This window comes from Rhagoletis zephyria, unplaced genomic scaffold (assembly GCF_001687245.7).
Source record: "Rhagoletis zephyria isolate East Lansing unplaced genomic scaffold, Rhagoletis_zephyria_1.1 Rzeph_scaffold_09500, whole genome shotgun sequence".
Lineage (NCBI taxonomy): Eukaryota > Metazoa > Arthropoda > Insecta > Diptera > Tephritidae > Rhagoletis > Rhagoletis zephyria.
The window spans coordinates 8022-23758 of NW_016166578.1; the positions used below are offsets into that span (position 1 = coordinate 8022).

The window sequence follows — 15737 nt, forward strand, 5'->3', positions numbered from 1 at the left end:
TACGGAACCGGATGATCCACATATCCACTTTTCTAATCAATTTACTAATTATTTGGTTAGCGTTGGGAGTATAATTTGTTATACAGTATATATATAGGAAAAACCTTAAAGTTAGGGGGGGACCGAAATTATTAAGCAAGCATTTCGTGGTAATATATTTCAATATCTAGGCAAAAATTTAGAAATTAGGGGGGGAGGGGGGGGGCCCCGGTCCGGCCCTACCTGGCTACGCCCATGGCCCGATGTCGCCCCTTTTCAATCCCAACCTACCTTGGAATAAAATTATAGTTTAAAAAACTAAACCCTCCCTATTATACTTGACATTCGTACTGGTCATCAGGTATGTAACTTGAGAACGAGAAATCGCTGCATCTTTTAAGCGCATCAATATTACATAGTTACATCCAGAGCTAATAAAAGGAAGGTAAAAAGGGAAACTTACTTACCAAATTTCGTGTACATATCTCAATATTTACTCGAGTCATCGTGTACCCGGACAGACAGACGAACGGACGGACAGACATGGCTTAATCGATTTCTCTTTTCATGCTGAGCATTTATGTATACATTTGTCTATATCTATCTTGATTCTTTTTGGCTGTTACAACCGCTATGCGAACAAAGTTATAATACCCTTGTGCACAAGCGCGCTCGGGTATAAAATATTCCGATGAATAGATAGCCTTCCTCCCCGTTTAATTCGGTTAAAAATACCTGATGTTCGATTAGTTTCACGAGCTTAGATTAGTTGTGACTTACCTTTTCAAGCGTAATGAGCAAAGTTTTGTTGTCTTGTAAAACCCAGACTGAATCTTCTTGTTTGATTTCAGCGCTGAGCACTCCGTTTATTATAGGTTCCTCGTTTTTTAAGCCCACGAAGAGTGACATTTTTCCTATAGTAACGGAAATATCTTTAGCTCTCAAATTAGATGAAACTCTTAGAGGGATCTTAACCTGTAAGATAAAAAATATTGAGATAATGAATTAACTACAAATGCTTGAAGTGTTTTAAAATGCTAATAATAATAATATATTAGCGCTTAGCTTAAGCAATATATTATTATTTGGCCTTCGATTTGTGGCGTGCGCCTCTCACACAAAGGGGAGGGATCCACAATTTTACGCCGACGAAAGTTTTCTTCATGACAGAAATACACTCGGAAGTTTGCCATTGCCTGCCAAGGGGCGAAATAGAATAAACTTGTTTGTTTTTTGATTTTTTGATATTGGTCGGAAACTGTGCTTGAACTCAGGCCCTGCGTAATGGTAGAGCGCACTGATAACCACTACACCACAGTAATTTCTTTATTGACCAAGATTCATGTGGATTAGGGAATAACAAATTGTTATTGCAATCCAGCAGTTCTACCTAAATAATAGATAGAGACTACATTATTGTAAAACCCGTAAAACCTCCAAAATTTTTGATACGATTCGGCTCTCGAAAAACGACTTGCATTCGACACGATTCTCGCAATGAGGGTGTATAGCTTCATCAATTTCGCAATCTCAATACGGGTTTTCTAAAGGAAAATCTTTTATCATTAATTTATTGGAGCTTACAACTCATCTCTCAAACGGTTTTACACGCCGTTTACATGAGACAATTTTGCGAAGGCAATAGCAATAATTCACACTTTATCACTAATACATTCACACCTCTTTCATTGTTGTTGGGTGAGCGCTACAAAAACCCCGCCCAGATCGGCTGATATCTCAGTCGTTGTCGTCGAGTGCCACTAACGGCAGCCCCAAGAAGCGTGCAGCCTCTATGGGGTCAGTCCATAGGGACGACGCCGTTAGGGTTGTGAGGTTTTCCGGGCATTCGAAGAGATGTTTCGAGTCGTGAGGGGTCTCTCCACATGCCGGACATTCGTTCGGCACATCCGCATTTAACCTACACAGGTACGAATTTAGCCTGCTGCAGTAGCCAGAGCGAAGTTGGGCTATTGTCGTTCTGGTCTCCCGAGGCAGATGGAGCTCCGTCATGTCAATGCCGGTGTTTGTGTGCCTAGAACGGCATTCACAGGTCTTGAGTCTACATAACTCGAGACTGCGTCCCTGTGAGTGCCGTTCAGGGCTTGCCTATGAGCTGTCGGGTCCAGAGGTTGCTTAATGAACCTCCGTCAGTTCAAATAGATGCCTCCTGATGTGCCTCGGCGAGGGCTCCTCTGCAAGCAGCTGTCTATTTTGGTGGCCACTTCTGTGGCTCCCAACATGAAACTGCTTGCAGAGCATCGTGTTGTGCTCCCTAATTGGGAGCATTTTTGCCTCATCGTGGAGGTGGTGTTCTGGTGTCATCAGGAGGCATCCTGTCGTTGTCCTGAGTGCTGTATTTTGTACCGTCTGTGGCTTCGTCCACTGCGTCCTACTAGTCCCCGGCGACCACACTGGTGCTGCGTAGTTTACAACCGGCCGGCCTATAGCCTTGTATGTTGCCAGCAACGTTTTTTTGTCTTTGCCCCAAGTACTGCCGGCTAGCGACTTGAGGACCTTGTTGCGGCTCTGTACTTTATTGACAATAGCGGTTGTGTGCGCAGAGAAGGATAGCAGGATGTCGAATGTATTTTAGGATTATTCACCGTCGGAATTGGTGTGTCATCGACGTGAATTCCTAGCGGTAGCCTGACCTCCTTCGTCCAGGTTGTGAACAGGGTCGCAGAGGATTTCGTAGGGGAGAGGGCTAGACACTTTGCAGTGAAGAAGCGAGAAAGGTCATTGAGATATCCGTTTACTTTCGAACACAAGTCATCAATTCCATTCCCAGTCGCCATGATCGAGCAATCGTCGGCGTAAGAGACAATCGAGACTCCCTCTGGTGGTTGAGGGAGCTTTGAAATGTAACAGTTAAACAGTAGTGGGGAAAGGACAACCCCTGTGGAACCCCCTGTTTTATTTTTCTACGTTTGCTCGATTTGTCTCTAAACATTACCGACGAGTGTCGACCACTCAGATAATTTGCCGACCACCGTTTGAGCCTCTGTGGGAGAGAGGAAGCCTCTATATCTTCTAGTAGCGTGGAATGGATGACAGTGTCAAAAGCCTTTGACAGGTCCAACGCTACTAGAATCGTTCTCTCACAGAGACGTTTACAGTTAAGGCCACGAGTTATCTGAGTGTTTATGGCGTTAAGTGCTGTTGTTGTACTGTGCACTTTACGGAAGCCATGCAGATGCTTCGCTGGGGTCTGGTGGTTTGTAAAATACGGGAGTAGCAAGGCCTCTAGTGTATTCACTACCAGAGAAAGGAGGTTATCGGACGATAAGACTCTCCTTTATTGGCTGGTTTCCCGGTTTGAGCAGTGGGACCACTCTCCCCATCTTCCAGATGTCTGGAATGACGACAGTGGCCATTGACAAGTTGAGGACCTCCGTTAGGTACGCTACTCCCGTAGGACCCAAATTTTTCAGCATCAGCATGCATACTCCGTCGGGTCCAATGGCTTTGGAGGCTTTCGCCTTTCCGATGGCTACCCTCACTTCACACTGCAGTTGTGCAGTCTTCTGGTCACTCGACGTTTGGCTTTATCCACCGGAGGATGCAAGATTAACTTCCGGCTAAAATAGCTCGCGCATCGCTCCGGGCCCGACCCCGACGAAGCATGGTCACCAAAGTCCATTTCAACTCTGTCGTCTCGCTTCGTCGGGTTGGACAATGTCCTCACGGTTGACCAAAGCTTACTCACACAAGAGGCGAAGTTGCAGGTCCTCAGATGCTCTTCCCATTCCTTCCCCTTATGTACGTTCACAAGTTGCGGAATTTCCGAGTTGAGATCCCTAATACGGGGATTTCCGGGATCGGCCTGACGAATGTTGTCGCGCTCATCGGCTGGCGCGCTGCAGCAGCTCCCCGTAATCCTGGTGGATGCGTCGTAGTTCATTGTGCAGAATGTCGAATCGTCTATCTGCTCAGCCAATTGTGTTCCCCTAAGATCGGTTGACAGGCTTGAATGCCAAAGATCGTGGTGCACATTGAAGTCAGCAACTACCATACCTCTGAGGAGCGCACCTATTTCAGGGTGATATCCTGCCGAGCAGCTGGACATCGCCTGACTGGATAGCAATTCCCCGACATTCTAGGATGGTATCACTGCGGTCGATGTCTGCTTCGATAAGACGATACTGCACGGTGTGGTGTGTGATGAACGGTAGTCCACCACCATTATCTCGCTCGCGATCTCGACGGTGCACATTGTATCCGGCGCAATTCAACAGTGTTGAATTGCCGTGCAGCTTCCGTCTCTTTGACCGCAGCTATTAATATTCCGTGACGACCCATGAGGACTGTTATCTCCTCGATCTTGCTCTGAAGTCCGTTACAGTTGAATTGCAAAATCTTCGACTTATTGGAATGTGGGGTGTTAGTGATGCACGTTGCCGAGCCGCCAAATGCTGTGCTTGCTGCTGCTGAGGCGGTTGCCCTGTGGTGTTAGTGGGCAGCGTCGCAGTTGGGGATTGCGAACGAGCAGCACAGCATGGGCTCTCATAGTCCCCCGTCAAATCTCGCGTGGTGCGCAGTCTTGAGCATACCATAAAGTGACACCAGCCAAGGCAGGTGTTGCACTTGATTGATGTCACATTACGGAATATCCTGGACTGACACAGCGTGCAGATTTCCGGAAGAACTAGGAGTTGTTGGCGGTGGCGTGCAGTTATATCTGTGGTGTGGTCTGATGTGTCTGTGGTATTATCTATTTTATTGTGTTGTGGTACGGTTGTGTTTGTGTTGAGTTGCTCAGGCGGACTCTGTTGTGCATCTGATGGAGGGGGACCTGTGGTGTAATCGTCTCTGGCACACGTAGCAGGTGTATGTTTCTGCTCCAGGGTTTGACTCAATGCCAGCCCTGAGCAAAGTATTCGAAGAAGATGTAGTAATATGGGCGTCAAACTTTTGAGGGATTTCGCCGACCTAAACGGGGTTGAATCGCCGAAACAACAGCCCATGGTCGGGTAAAACCCGAGTCATTCCGGTACGTAGAACCGGCTGTCGACCTTCGGCTACAGCGGCCAACGACACATTGCGTCTCGGCCATGCTGTTTATAGAACTTTTCTTTGCGTGTGCTATTAAAACCGACTGCCGATCGTGGTTACTCATACCGAATTTTAAGCGATTTTAAACGAACCAGCCCCGATATGTATCTGTTGAATTATTTAACAGCTAAAAAATTATCATTTCACGAAACCCTGGTGACTTTTTGACTTTTTGACGTTTTTTGAGTGACTGAGCCGCCGGAAGTGCCAGTGTGTTAAGGTTGTCATAAAGTTTGACAGTAACTGGACAGAGATTGGATAAGAACTTTTCAGCTACTCTTCCATTTCGGGCCAACATAAGCAGGGATCCGTCATTCAGTTGCTTGATGTTATCGACTTGCGTTGATATGGCGTAAATGCATTTTTTAAAGACAAATAGACTAACTTTTGAGGGACTATAAGCAGAAGAGGAAATTTCGAGGTATTTCCGATGGTTCGGAGGATTTGTTATTGACTTATTTGACAAAATGGAGAAGAATATTCTAGGCAGCCGGTGTGATCACTTACAGCGCTCTTACACAATATGCATATGTATTTGCTACTACAAATTTTACCTTCAGCGCGATATGCAGACTCGAGTTCAGTATATTGAAAATTTAATTTTCAGGAAAAAGTCGATAGACAATATTAACTAATAGCTTTGGATGTTGTGGCAGGGACTATACATATGTATGTATGTATGTATATGTACATATGTGCCATATTTGAACCCATAACATTTTATTTTTGTACCTCAACTTCCTGTAAAGTTTGCGTCCACGAATACTTATCCAGCGTGCAACCGTTTCCAGTGTTTGGCTTAAGCTTGCCAATTTCCATTTTTTCAGAATCGTCATCTATGTCATTGATAGGTTTGGATATGTCCTCTTCGCAAATTTTTTCCTCAGTCCTAAAATATTAAAAACAATTTTGATTAAAATTTTGGCCTAGCAGATTTAAGATAAATCTTCACATCTATAATAATATTGAATGATAGACAGGCCCGTTCACAGAAATTTGCAAGGCGGACGGGGGTATAAAAAAGGATATCTACAATGAAATATTCTAAAAAATCGAATAACCTTAATTTGTTTCTTCAGTTAAAAAACAAATTAATCATAATGAATGAGACTATTAAGTAATCTATGTACACACCCTTGTGGACAGCTGATGTAANTCAGGAAAAAGTCGATAGACAATATTAACTAATAGCTTTGGATGTTGTGGCAGGGACTAACGACACGAAAACGATTTTACGGCGCAGTGAAATACGCCGACCTGTATACATATGTATGTATGTATGTATATGTACATATGTGCCATATTTGAACCCATAACATTTTATTTTTGTACCTCAACTTCCTGTAAAGTTTGCGTCCACGAATACTTATCCAGCGTGCAACCGTTTCCAGTGTTTGGCTTAAGCTTGCCAATTTCCATTTTTTCAGAATCGTCATCTATGTCATTGATAGGTTTGGATATGTCCTCTTCGCAAATGTTTTCCTCAGTCCTAAAATATTAAAAACAATTTTAATTAAAATTTTGGCCTAGCAGATTTAAGATAAATCTTCACATCTATAATAATATTGAATGATAGACAGGCCCGTTCACAGAAATTTGCAAGGCGGACGGGGGTATAAAAAAGGATATCTACAATGAAAAATTCTAAAAAATCGAATAACCTTAATTTGTTTCTTCAGTTAAAAAACAAATTAATCATAATGAATGAGACAATTAAGTAATCTATGTACACACCCTTGTGGACAGCTGATGTACGTTAAGTGGCATTTTGACCAGTTTTGGCTATTTTTTTCTGTCTATTTAATGTTTTTACATTTTTATAAAAGTTTAACACATTACATAACCAGTATCACATAAATCCACATATCAAACTTCGCATAAAATTTATAACAACTTAAATTAAACAAACTTTAACAACTACACCCAAAATTTTTAAATTTTTATTAAAAATGTTGAGAAAAATTTAAGGTATGCAGTTGTATAGCCCATTAAATTTTAGTAGGTTAAAATGAAAATTTCAAGACGCTAGAAAATCGCGTGAAATAATTTTTTGCTGACGGTATTGAGCATTTGGAGCATTATGGAGGAAAATGCCTAGCACATATACGGCCAGAGTCAAAAATTAGCAAACACCTTGTTCTAATATAATATTGACCATGATAAAAACACAGCAAGGTATAACCGTTCTCTCAATTTGTCGGCCATGATTTTTTTTTGAAGTTTGCCAACATTTTAAAATCATATAAAAGTGAAAATAAAAAATTGAAATTGTTCGAAATTGTTGTTGCTTGAGATTGAAAATGAAATTGTGTCTGTGAGTTTGTGAGTAAATTTAAAAATTAAATTGTTTGGAAACGTCAAGAATTTTAAGTGCCTCTCAGCGGTTTTACCTTACTATATTTTTATCATGATATTGACAATGTTTTTCATGAACAATTTTGTCATTATTTTTTTTATGAAAATATAGTTCATTCCATGATACAAAAAAAAGGTAATTTCCACAGTATACAGTAAACCAGCCATTAACAATATGCTTATTTGAAAATTAATACGTGAAATATTGTGAATGTATAGGATTTATTTGTCATTAACCCATAGGCAGCGACTGATGCACAAGTACCCACAAATGTTTGTTGATATATTTGACATGTAAATTTGAACAGCAAAATTTGTAAAAAAAATACTAATAAAACAAAAAGATTTTTTATTACTACATGGGAAGTGGGCGTGGTTATTGGTAGATTTCGCCAAAGTTTAACACTAACCTAACTTATACCAAAGGCAACTTCGACACCGACTTTCGTTAAAATATCTAAATTTTGGTCGAGTTACCGTGTTTACAAACAGAGAGGGCTGAACTAGTTCATCTCGTCATTCTGAATATTTTGGTATATATGTATGCATATATGTATATATGTACATACATTTTATACGGTTAACAAACGCGCTTGCTTATCTGCATAAACCGTCTTTACTTGCATTAATTCATGCATTATCCTCTTTCAAATGTGAATAAGCGGCTGAACAAATACATACAAATTTCGCGCATTTGAAAATTAGAGAGTTCTACCTTAAGCTAAGTAATATTTGTTTTACCGCCTAATCGATGGGACCATTTTAAAAAGTCAGCCCACCATTACTCACTCAAAGTTGTGTTCGGAACACGGTTTGACTTATGTAGGAACTGCATCCGGTTATAATCGCTTACGCTTCACGCTTGATTTGCTTGGAATTTTGTTTTTCTCGTTATTTTATTTTATGTGACTTGAAAATATGTTTCACTATAAGAAAATATTTAAATTGGATTTCGTTTGGGTTAACGAAAACGACAACTGTGAAAAAATATCAACCAATACATTCAAACAAAATGTCAAATAAGCATATTTACATTTTTTTGTTTTGGCTATCTGGATTACTGTATACTGTGGGTAATTTCAATAAACAACTTTTGACGGATAATAAAATTTTCTGAAGTTTCATAAATTGTGAGTATTATCAATGGCCTTGCCACTTTGATAATGTTGAATCAATAAATCGGAGTATTTTCTTTCCAATATTTATACCAATGTAATAACATTTCAAATCAAAAACCATTATTAGTGCTTGGCACTTTTGTTACTTACGTGGTTCGCACCTTTTTTTATTAAAAATATTTAAAATATAAACTGTTAAAGGAGACTTTATCGTAATTGTTCTTTTCATTTTGCAATTAAAACCACGCTCACATTATTCTGTTATTTTTTTTTTGTTTTCTTATTTTGAATGCAATCTTGCGATTTAAAAATCGAATTCTAAAGAATGTTCTTCGCAAATAAAACCTTTTTATATTTTGGTTCAAATTTGCTTTTAAATTTCTCATCAGATTTTGCAAAAAATTAAACTTTGTGATTAGCGCATCATAATTAAATTTCACAAATTTTTAATTTATGCAAAACACCTGAAATCGGCTTGAACAGACCGCCCTCCGATAAACCTCTAAGAGATCGTCGTTTAAAGTACAAAATCGTGTATCAACAAAATGCACAACTGCGTATGTGAGGTTGCATAAATTATTTTCTAGAGAGTAAAAACACTTATATTTCAAAATGGTTCTCTTTTTTACAAAGAAATCGCATTTCAGGACGAATGGATAAGGCTTGAGCCAAGAGCTTGTGTCAGCAAATCCAATTTTTGGCAAAAAATGTCAGTTACGCGGTTTTGCAGAACGACGATACGCGGTTTTGTACTTTAAGCGACGATATGTAAGTATATACTTTCTTCATGCGTTCTGAAACCTTGTCGTCAACCCCATTTTCGAAATCTTGCAACCGGCACAATTTTCTAGTTCATCGTATTCCACACTTTTGTACTGATGTACTGATAAAATCTTCTGCTTAAAAAAAACAATTTCTTCTAGTGATCAGGTAGCATGAATTTGATGAAATGTCATAATTTTGTTAAAAGTCAAATCAACAACAACAACGAACAAGTTAACAACAACAACGAATGCTATTAAATGAAACTACCTTCTTTTTTGTATCATGGTTCATTCTACAACATATTTTTACAAAATTCATGAAAATTCAACCCATTAAAAAAATTATCAAATTTTAAAGTTTTTAATAAGAACTTCTAGAAACTTTTCGAGTAAGCAGTGGCGCATTCAATTCCAATAAAACTTCAAGTGGCTAAAAATGTCCGTTGATTTGTGATAAAATTGTTTTGCTGCCCTCAGAGTATGAGTTTATAGTGAGCACTAAAAATGCAACCATGTAAATTGCAACCAGGTTAATGTAGAAAAAAAACCCTGACGACGCTCCAAATTGAAACGCCCCTACGTATCTATTTAAAACAAGCAGACCCGGCGAACTTCGTCCCGCACAAAATTAATTTTTTTTACTGAAATATTTGGGTCCAACATTTTCACTAACAATTCACGTTCACGATTTCAAGTGATACATTTATCTGCTAATATAACGTNACTAAAAATGCAACCATGTAAATTGCAACCAGGTTAATGTAGAAAAAAAAACCCTGATGACGCTCCAAATTGAAACGCCCGTACGTATCTATTTAAAACAAGCAGACCCGGCGAACTTCGTCCCGCACAAAATTAATTTTTTTTACTGAAATACGGGAGCTTGTGTGTTAAACTACGTGCCAGTCAGTGGCGGACCCACGGGGGCATTTTAACACCCAAAAGTTCGCAGTAGAATAGCATTATTGCGGCTTATTTAAATGCACATNGTGGTTGTCAGAAGGCATATTTCCATTGTCGTCTTTAATAACCTAACGAAAGTGTATATTCGTGAAGAAGTTCTTGAAATTCTCCAACGATCTGGAGTTTAACAGCACGGTTAATCGCAAAACGAAATAAATTTGAAGAACTTTTTCCCATTCACTCCCTGGCAGCAACAATGATCCGGTTCGATGGTGAATCTGTTCTTGAAACTCTATGGTATAGTTGGTGACAATTTAAAAATTGGTGAGTATCGTTGTTCTACAGGAATCCAATATACACAGACTTATTTCAGTCGAAGTACCTTAAAGTTCTTATCAAGTAGCGTAATGGTTCTGATGGTAGATTTAGTGCTGGTCATTTGAGACTGACCCCTGGACAACTCAATCCTGGGGTATCCGAATGAAGCTCGCAAATCACGTTCATTGGGCCAATCGGAATACACGGGAGCTTGTGTGTTAAACTACGTGTCAGTCAGTGGCGGACCCACGGGGGCATTTTAACACCCAAAAGTTCGCAGTAGAATAGCATTATTGCGGCTTATTTAAATACACATTTTTTTGATACAGCCCTATCCAAATTTTTTTCTATATTAAATTTTTTATGCAGTGAAATATAATTATTGCGGCTTTTTAATTTAGTTTCTTTTTTTGATATTACAGATACCTGGCAACAACGGTTCTTAAATTTTTTCTTTACTCACCTTCTACAGGCAGAGGGAAACAAAATTAAATAAAAACGAAGCAGTAATGTACATTATTGCAGCTTATGAAAATTTAATTTTTTTTTTGATATTTGAAATATGTGGCAAAACCGGGTTTCTAATTTTTTCTTTACATTCATTTTACTGACAGGAAGACACATAATGAAATAAAAACGAAGCAAATCCCTTGAGCCGTTCTTGAGTTATGTGATAACACACGGAAGCAATCCATATTTACATATTTTTTTTTTCGAATGATGGCAACCCTACCAATTATTATTTTTTTTGAATAAATTTTTTTTAGTACTTTCTCGGTGAAGTAGCATTATTGAGGTTCATTTATGTTTTTTTATTCTGATATTGCAGATATCTGGCAACATGATTTTTCCAATTTTCTCCTTACAAACCTTCCACAGACAGAAAAACACAAAATCAAATAAAAACTAATCAAATCCGTTGAGCCGTTCTTGGCTGATTCGATAACACATGAAAGAAATCCATTTTTATATAAAAACTTTTTTTTTGAATGGTGGCAACCTATCCAAATTTTTTTCCGAATTAGTTTTTTTTTATGCGTTCTCAGTGAAATAGCATTATTGCGATTTATTTATTATTCACTTTTTATTCTGATATTGCAGATATCTGGCAACACCATTTTGCCAATTTTCTCTTTACAAACCTTCTACAGATAGAAAGACACAAAACGAGATAAAAACGAAGCAAATCCGTTGAGCCGTTCTTGAGTGATGCGATAACACACGAACAGCAATTCATTTTTATGTATAAAGATTAGGGCTGGGAACTTCATCCGGATTTTTCTACTATCCGGATAAACCGAATATTCGAATATCCGGATACCTAAATGAAAAATCCGGTTACTCTGGAAGCTAAGATAATATTCGGCTATCCGAATATCCGGATTTTTCGTTATCAAAACGATACTTTCATTTCCCAATACCTGGCGCTCATAAATTTGTAGTAACAAGTTTTCTATTTCTACGCACAAAATTGTTTGTATAAATTTTAAAATTTCCTAAATTCTACTTTATAATTTCAAAGGCTTCTACAAACGAATTAAAAAGTTCAACAAACAAATATATGCGTATAGAAAACTTGCTACTTCATATGCATGAGCGCTTGGTATTGGCAAATTAAAGTATCGTTTCGTAAAAATGAAAAATAAAATAAAATTGACCGCGAGAGGTTTTTCATGGCTTTAAAATATCATGGATGGAATAATGAAAGCTGTTACGATACTCTTGGTCGTGGTGAATGCTTTACCAAATTGTAGCATTTCTAAAATTGATGACAAGAATAGTGCCATTTGTTTATATTGTGACAAAACGATACAAAACAAAAGGTCAACTTCAAGTCCGTCAAGAGCTTATTCACTCTATCGTGTGCATAATTGAATTCACGAATATTATTAATCTTTTGTTGATTTTTTTGGATATCTGAAAATACGAATATTAACCGGATCTTCGTAAATCCGGATATCCGAATACTAGCAAAAGCGAATATTAACCGGATATCCATACTATCCGGATTTTATTCGTGTCAACGGACAATCCGCATGGATATCCGGATATGCGAATGTGCGGATAGTCCCAGCCCTAATAAAGATATCTTTCAACTTTGTAACGGACTTTCCTGAGTGCTGGGCGTAGCTCTCGGTCGTCCAGGGTCCTGTAAGGAGTAAACACCCTATCTCCTCAAGAAATTAGAACACACTCGCTTCAAGTTTACAGCCTCTTTATTCGCTATACTCTCGCTATATCTACTCTCTAAAGTATAGAACTAGAGTAGGTTTAAACCCTACAGCTAGCACCAGTCTCAGTGGTTAAAGCCCACTTCGAATATACAATAATAGACTCGGAGGTTGATCCCTCTTCCACTACCCGTGTGACCCACGTTGCGACGCGTGCCACGTATGCCTAGCTAATGAACAATGCTTGTTAGCACTGCTCCTTTTATACCATTTTTGTCCATCCGCAGACAGTTATCCTCATTACAATTGTTTGTGCTTTTACATTTTATGTAGGTATTGTATGTTGTACGTATTTCTTATACTGTGCATACAAAGTAATAATTCAAAATATATTAGTGGATACATACATACGTACTAGTATAATCCAAATAGATGCAATTCAATAAGCTTATGTACATACATACGCATATATATAATAATTCAAAACATAAGTGTACATATATATATATTTGTACATGTGTGTATACAATTTCAAATCAACAATTCAGGGTAAATAGTACAAAGGATATATATGTATGTGTATATAAAAGTTGTTGTGGGGCCCAGGGCCACAGGATCCGGGGTCCTCACACTCCCTCCTTACTCCCGGCAGCAAGACTTACGGTCACCTTGCCAGTTTTGGTGATTCGCACTCTGTACGCCTGTCCGTTCACGATGCGTCTGAATGACTGCCGCTTCAGTTGCTGGTGGTTTACGTGCGACTCAATTTCCGTCACCAACTCTTCCGGCAACGCACCTACGTCCGGATGGACCTGCCACTCCGATGGCACTCTCGGCTCAGCCTCTTCTAGCCAACGCTCTATTTCCGCCACTAAGTCGGCATCTGCTGCCACACTAAAATCCGCTTCCGCCGACGCCTCCTCCACAAAATCCCTTCGTCCACCGCTCGCCAACGTACACGCCTCGATCGCGCCCTCACTAAGGCACAGCTGTTGCGGCGGTGGATGTGGCTCTTCCGATGCCATCGGGTCGTACGCTTACGTGCGATAATTCGTGCTCCATCTCCTCCTCTTCGCTCGTCAAATGTGGCGTATTGTTTGCCAAGTACTCTGCACCCCAATAGGCAGCCATCTCTGCATCTTCACTATTTTGGGGCAGTACGAACGGCTGCGTACTTTCGAGGCTTTCGATGTCCTCGACGCCGATTTCTTGCTGTTGCCTGCCACTGTTGCTACCGCCCTCGCTGGGGCTACTTGGCCGGCCAGCGTCGTCATGCTCGCCTCCGGTGCTGTTGTTGTCGCTCGAATTACTCGACCGGTCTCCACCGCTGCTGTCACTTCTACTGTAGCGTCGAATTTCGTGCTCTGTTAGGCGCTTTATACGTACGCGCAAAACGCCGCCCTCCACTTGCTCGGCTACAAAATTTGCCTGTTGCTGCTGCTGTTGCTCCATATTTTCGCGAACTTGTGTCTTGGCGCCCGCGGCACATCCTTTTTATTGCCGACAGTGGCCATTGCGCGACCAACTGTATTTTCCTAGTTTTCCGGCACATTTCCAGCAAAATTTCGGTAATTTTGCTGCCATTTCACTTCCACATTGCATATTTTGTTTTTATTTGTTTATTTGTCATCTGTGCGAGGAGCTGTAGTATGGTGTCGGGGTTGCTGACTATCCAAAAGGGAGTTTTGTAGCGTTGATGTGAACTGGAGTAGATTTCGGGTTGCCATTGCGGTATTACTCCTCTTCTTATTACGATTATTATTATTAGTAGAATTAGTATTATTTGGTTATTATAAATGTTTTTAGCTATTATTAATCTTTATAATTATAATAATTATTAATATTTATAATTATATTACTATTGCTGTTGTTATTATTAATTTTAATATTATAATGATAATTATTATTTTTTTTTATAATTTTCTTTTGTGCTTCGTGCCATCTGCATCTTTCATTGTTTTCCCTTGGAACCTTTATTTTTTCTTCTTCTTCTTCTTCTTCTTCTTATTCTTCTTCTTATTATTATTATTCTTCTTCTTTATCTGATTTAGGATTCTTCGGCTAGCTTCTCATCTTTCAGGGCCTCCGCTGTCATGGCGGTTGCTCCCCTGCTGGCAATCGCCGAGTGTGTGACTTCAGTCTCTGCTGAAATTTACCTATTCGCCGCTGTGCGCCGAATTAGGCTCAGACGATGCCACGGGGGAATTTTCACCTGAGGCGTTGCTCTCATAAAATGGTTTGAGATCACTCACGTGCGCTGTTCTTCTTTTCCCTTTGTGCACCTTGTCGAGTTCGACGATCACAGGCGAAATAAAATTTAGTACGCGATGTGGTCCGCCGTATTTCGGTGCAAGCTTAGCCGCGAAATTGTCCACGGCTTTAGACAAGAAGTGTTCTTTCACCAAAACCCTGTCTCCCACGACCGGTTGCCACGATCTTCTTCGCAGATTGTAGTGTCTCGCTTGCTCTGTCGTTGCCTTTTGTTGGTTTCGTCGCACTAACTCAAACACCTCTTTCATTCTCACCGCTTTTACTTGCGGTGTTGTGGCATCTTCCGCCGGTTCCTAACGTATTCTCATCATACAATGAGTTCGGTAACCTTGGTTCTTGAGGGCCAAAGTCATTTCTGGCAACAGATCATCCCAGCTCTTCTGGTCTTTGCCTGCGAACACCGCCAGTAGTCGCTTCATGTTACGGTTAGCTCTTTCCGTCGGATTTTGCTGCGGTGTGTACGGAGCAGTGAATTGGTGCCTTATTCCAATCTCCTCCAGGAATTGCTTAAATTTCGAGCTGGTAAACTGCGTTCCATTATCCGTGATCAAGATTTTTGGAATGCCGAATTTGCCGATAATCCGCTCTCTCACTGCTCGAATTACTCCCTCCGCTGTTGCCTTCCGCATTGGTACAATCTCGACCCATCTTGAGAAACGATCTAGTATTACCAGCGCCATAGTGTTTCCATGCTTGGATCGCGGAAGAGGTCCTACGAAATCAGCACACACCGTCGCCCAGGGTTCTTCCGCTAGCTGCGTCAGCATCTTTCCGGCTGGTTGCTGCTGGCTTGGTTTGTAAAGCTG

At 40.0% G+C, this 15737-nt stretch overlaps 1 protein-coding gene across 1 annotated transcript; it reads right to left on the bottom strand.

Annotated features, from left to right (window-relative positions):
• Nucleotides 1-729: 729 nt before the first annotated feature.
• LOC108375832 (uncharacterized) lies at nt 730-14112 on the bottom strand. The gene is made up of 5 exons (XM_017631976.1): nt 13702-14112; nt 8655-8665; nt 6398-6520; nt 5764-5920; nt 730-954 (listed from the first exon to the last, which is right to left on the bottom strand). Exons 1-5 carry the CDS (start codon nt 14110-14112, stop codon nt 745-747), a joined length of 912 nt encoding a protein of 303 aa, XP_017487465.1. The 3' UTR covers nt 730-744.
• Between the last annotated feature and the right edge of the window lie 1625 nt (nt 14113-15737).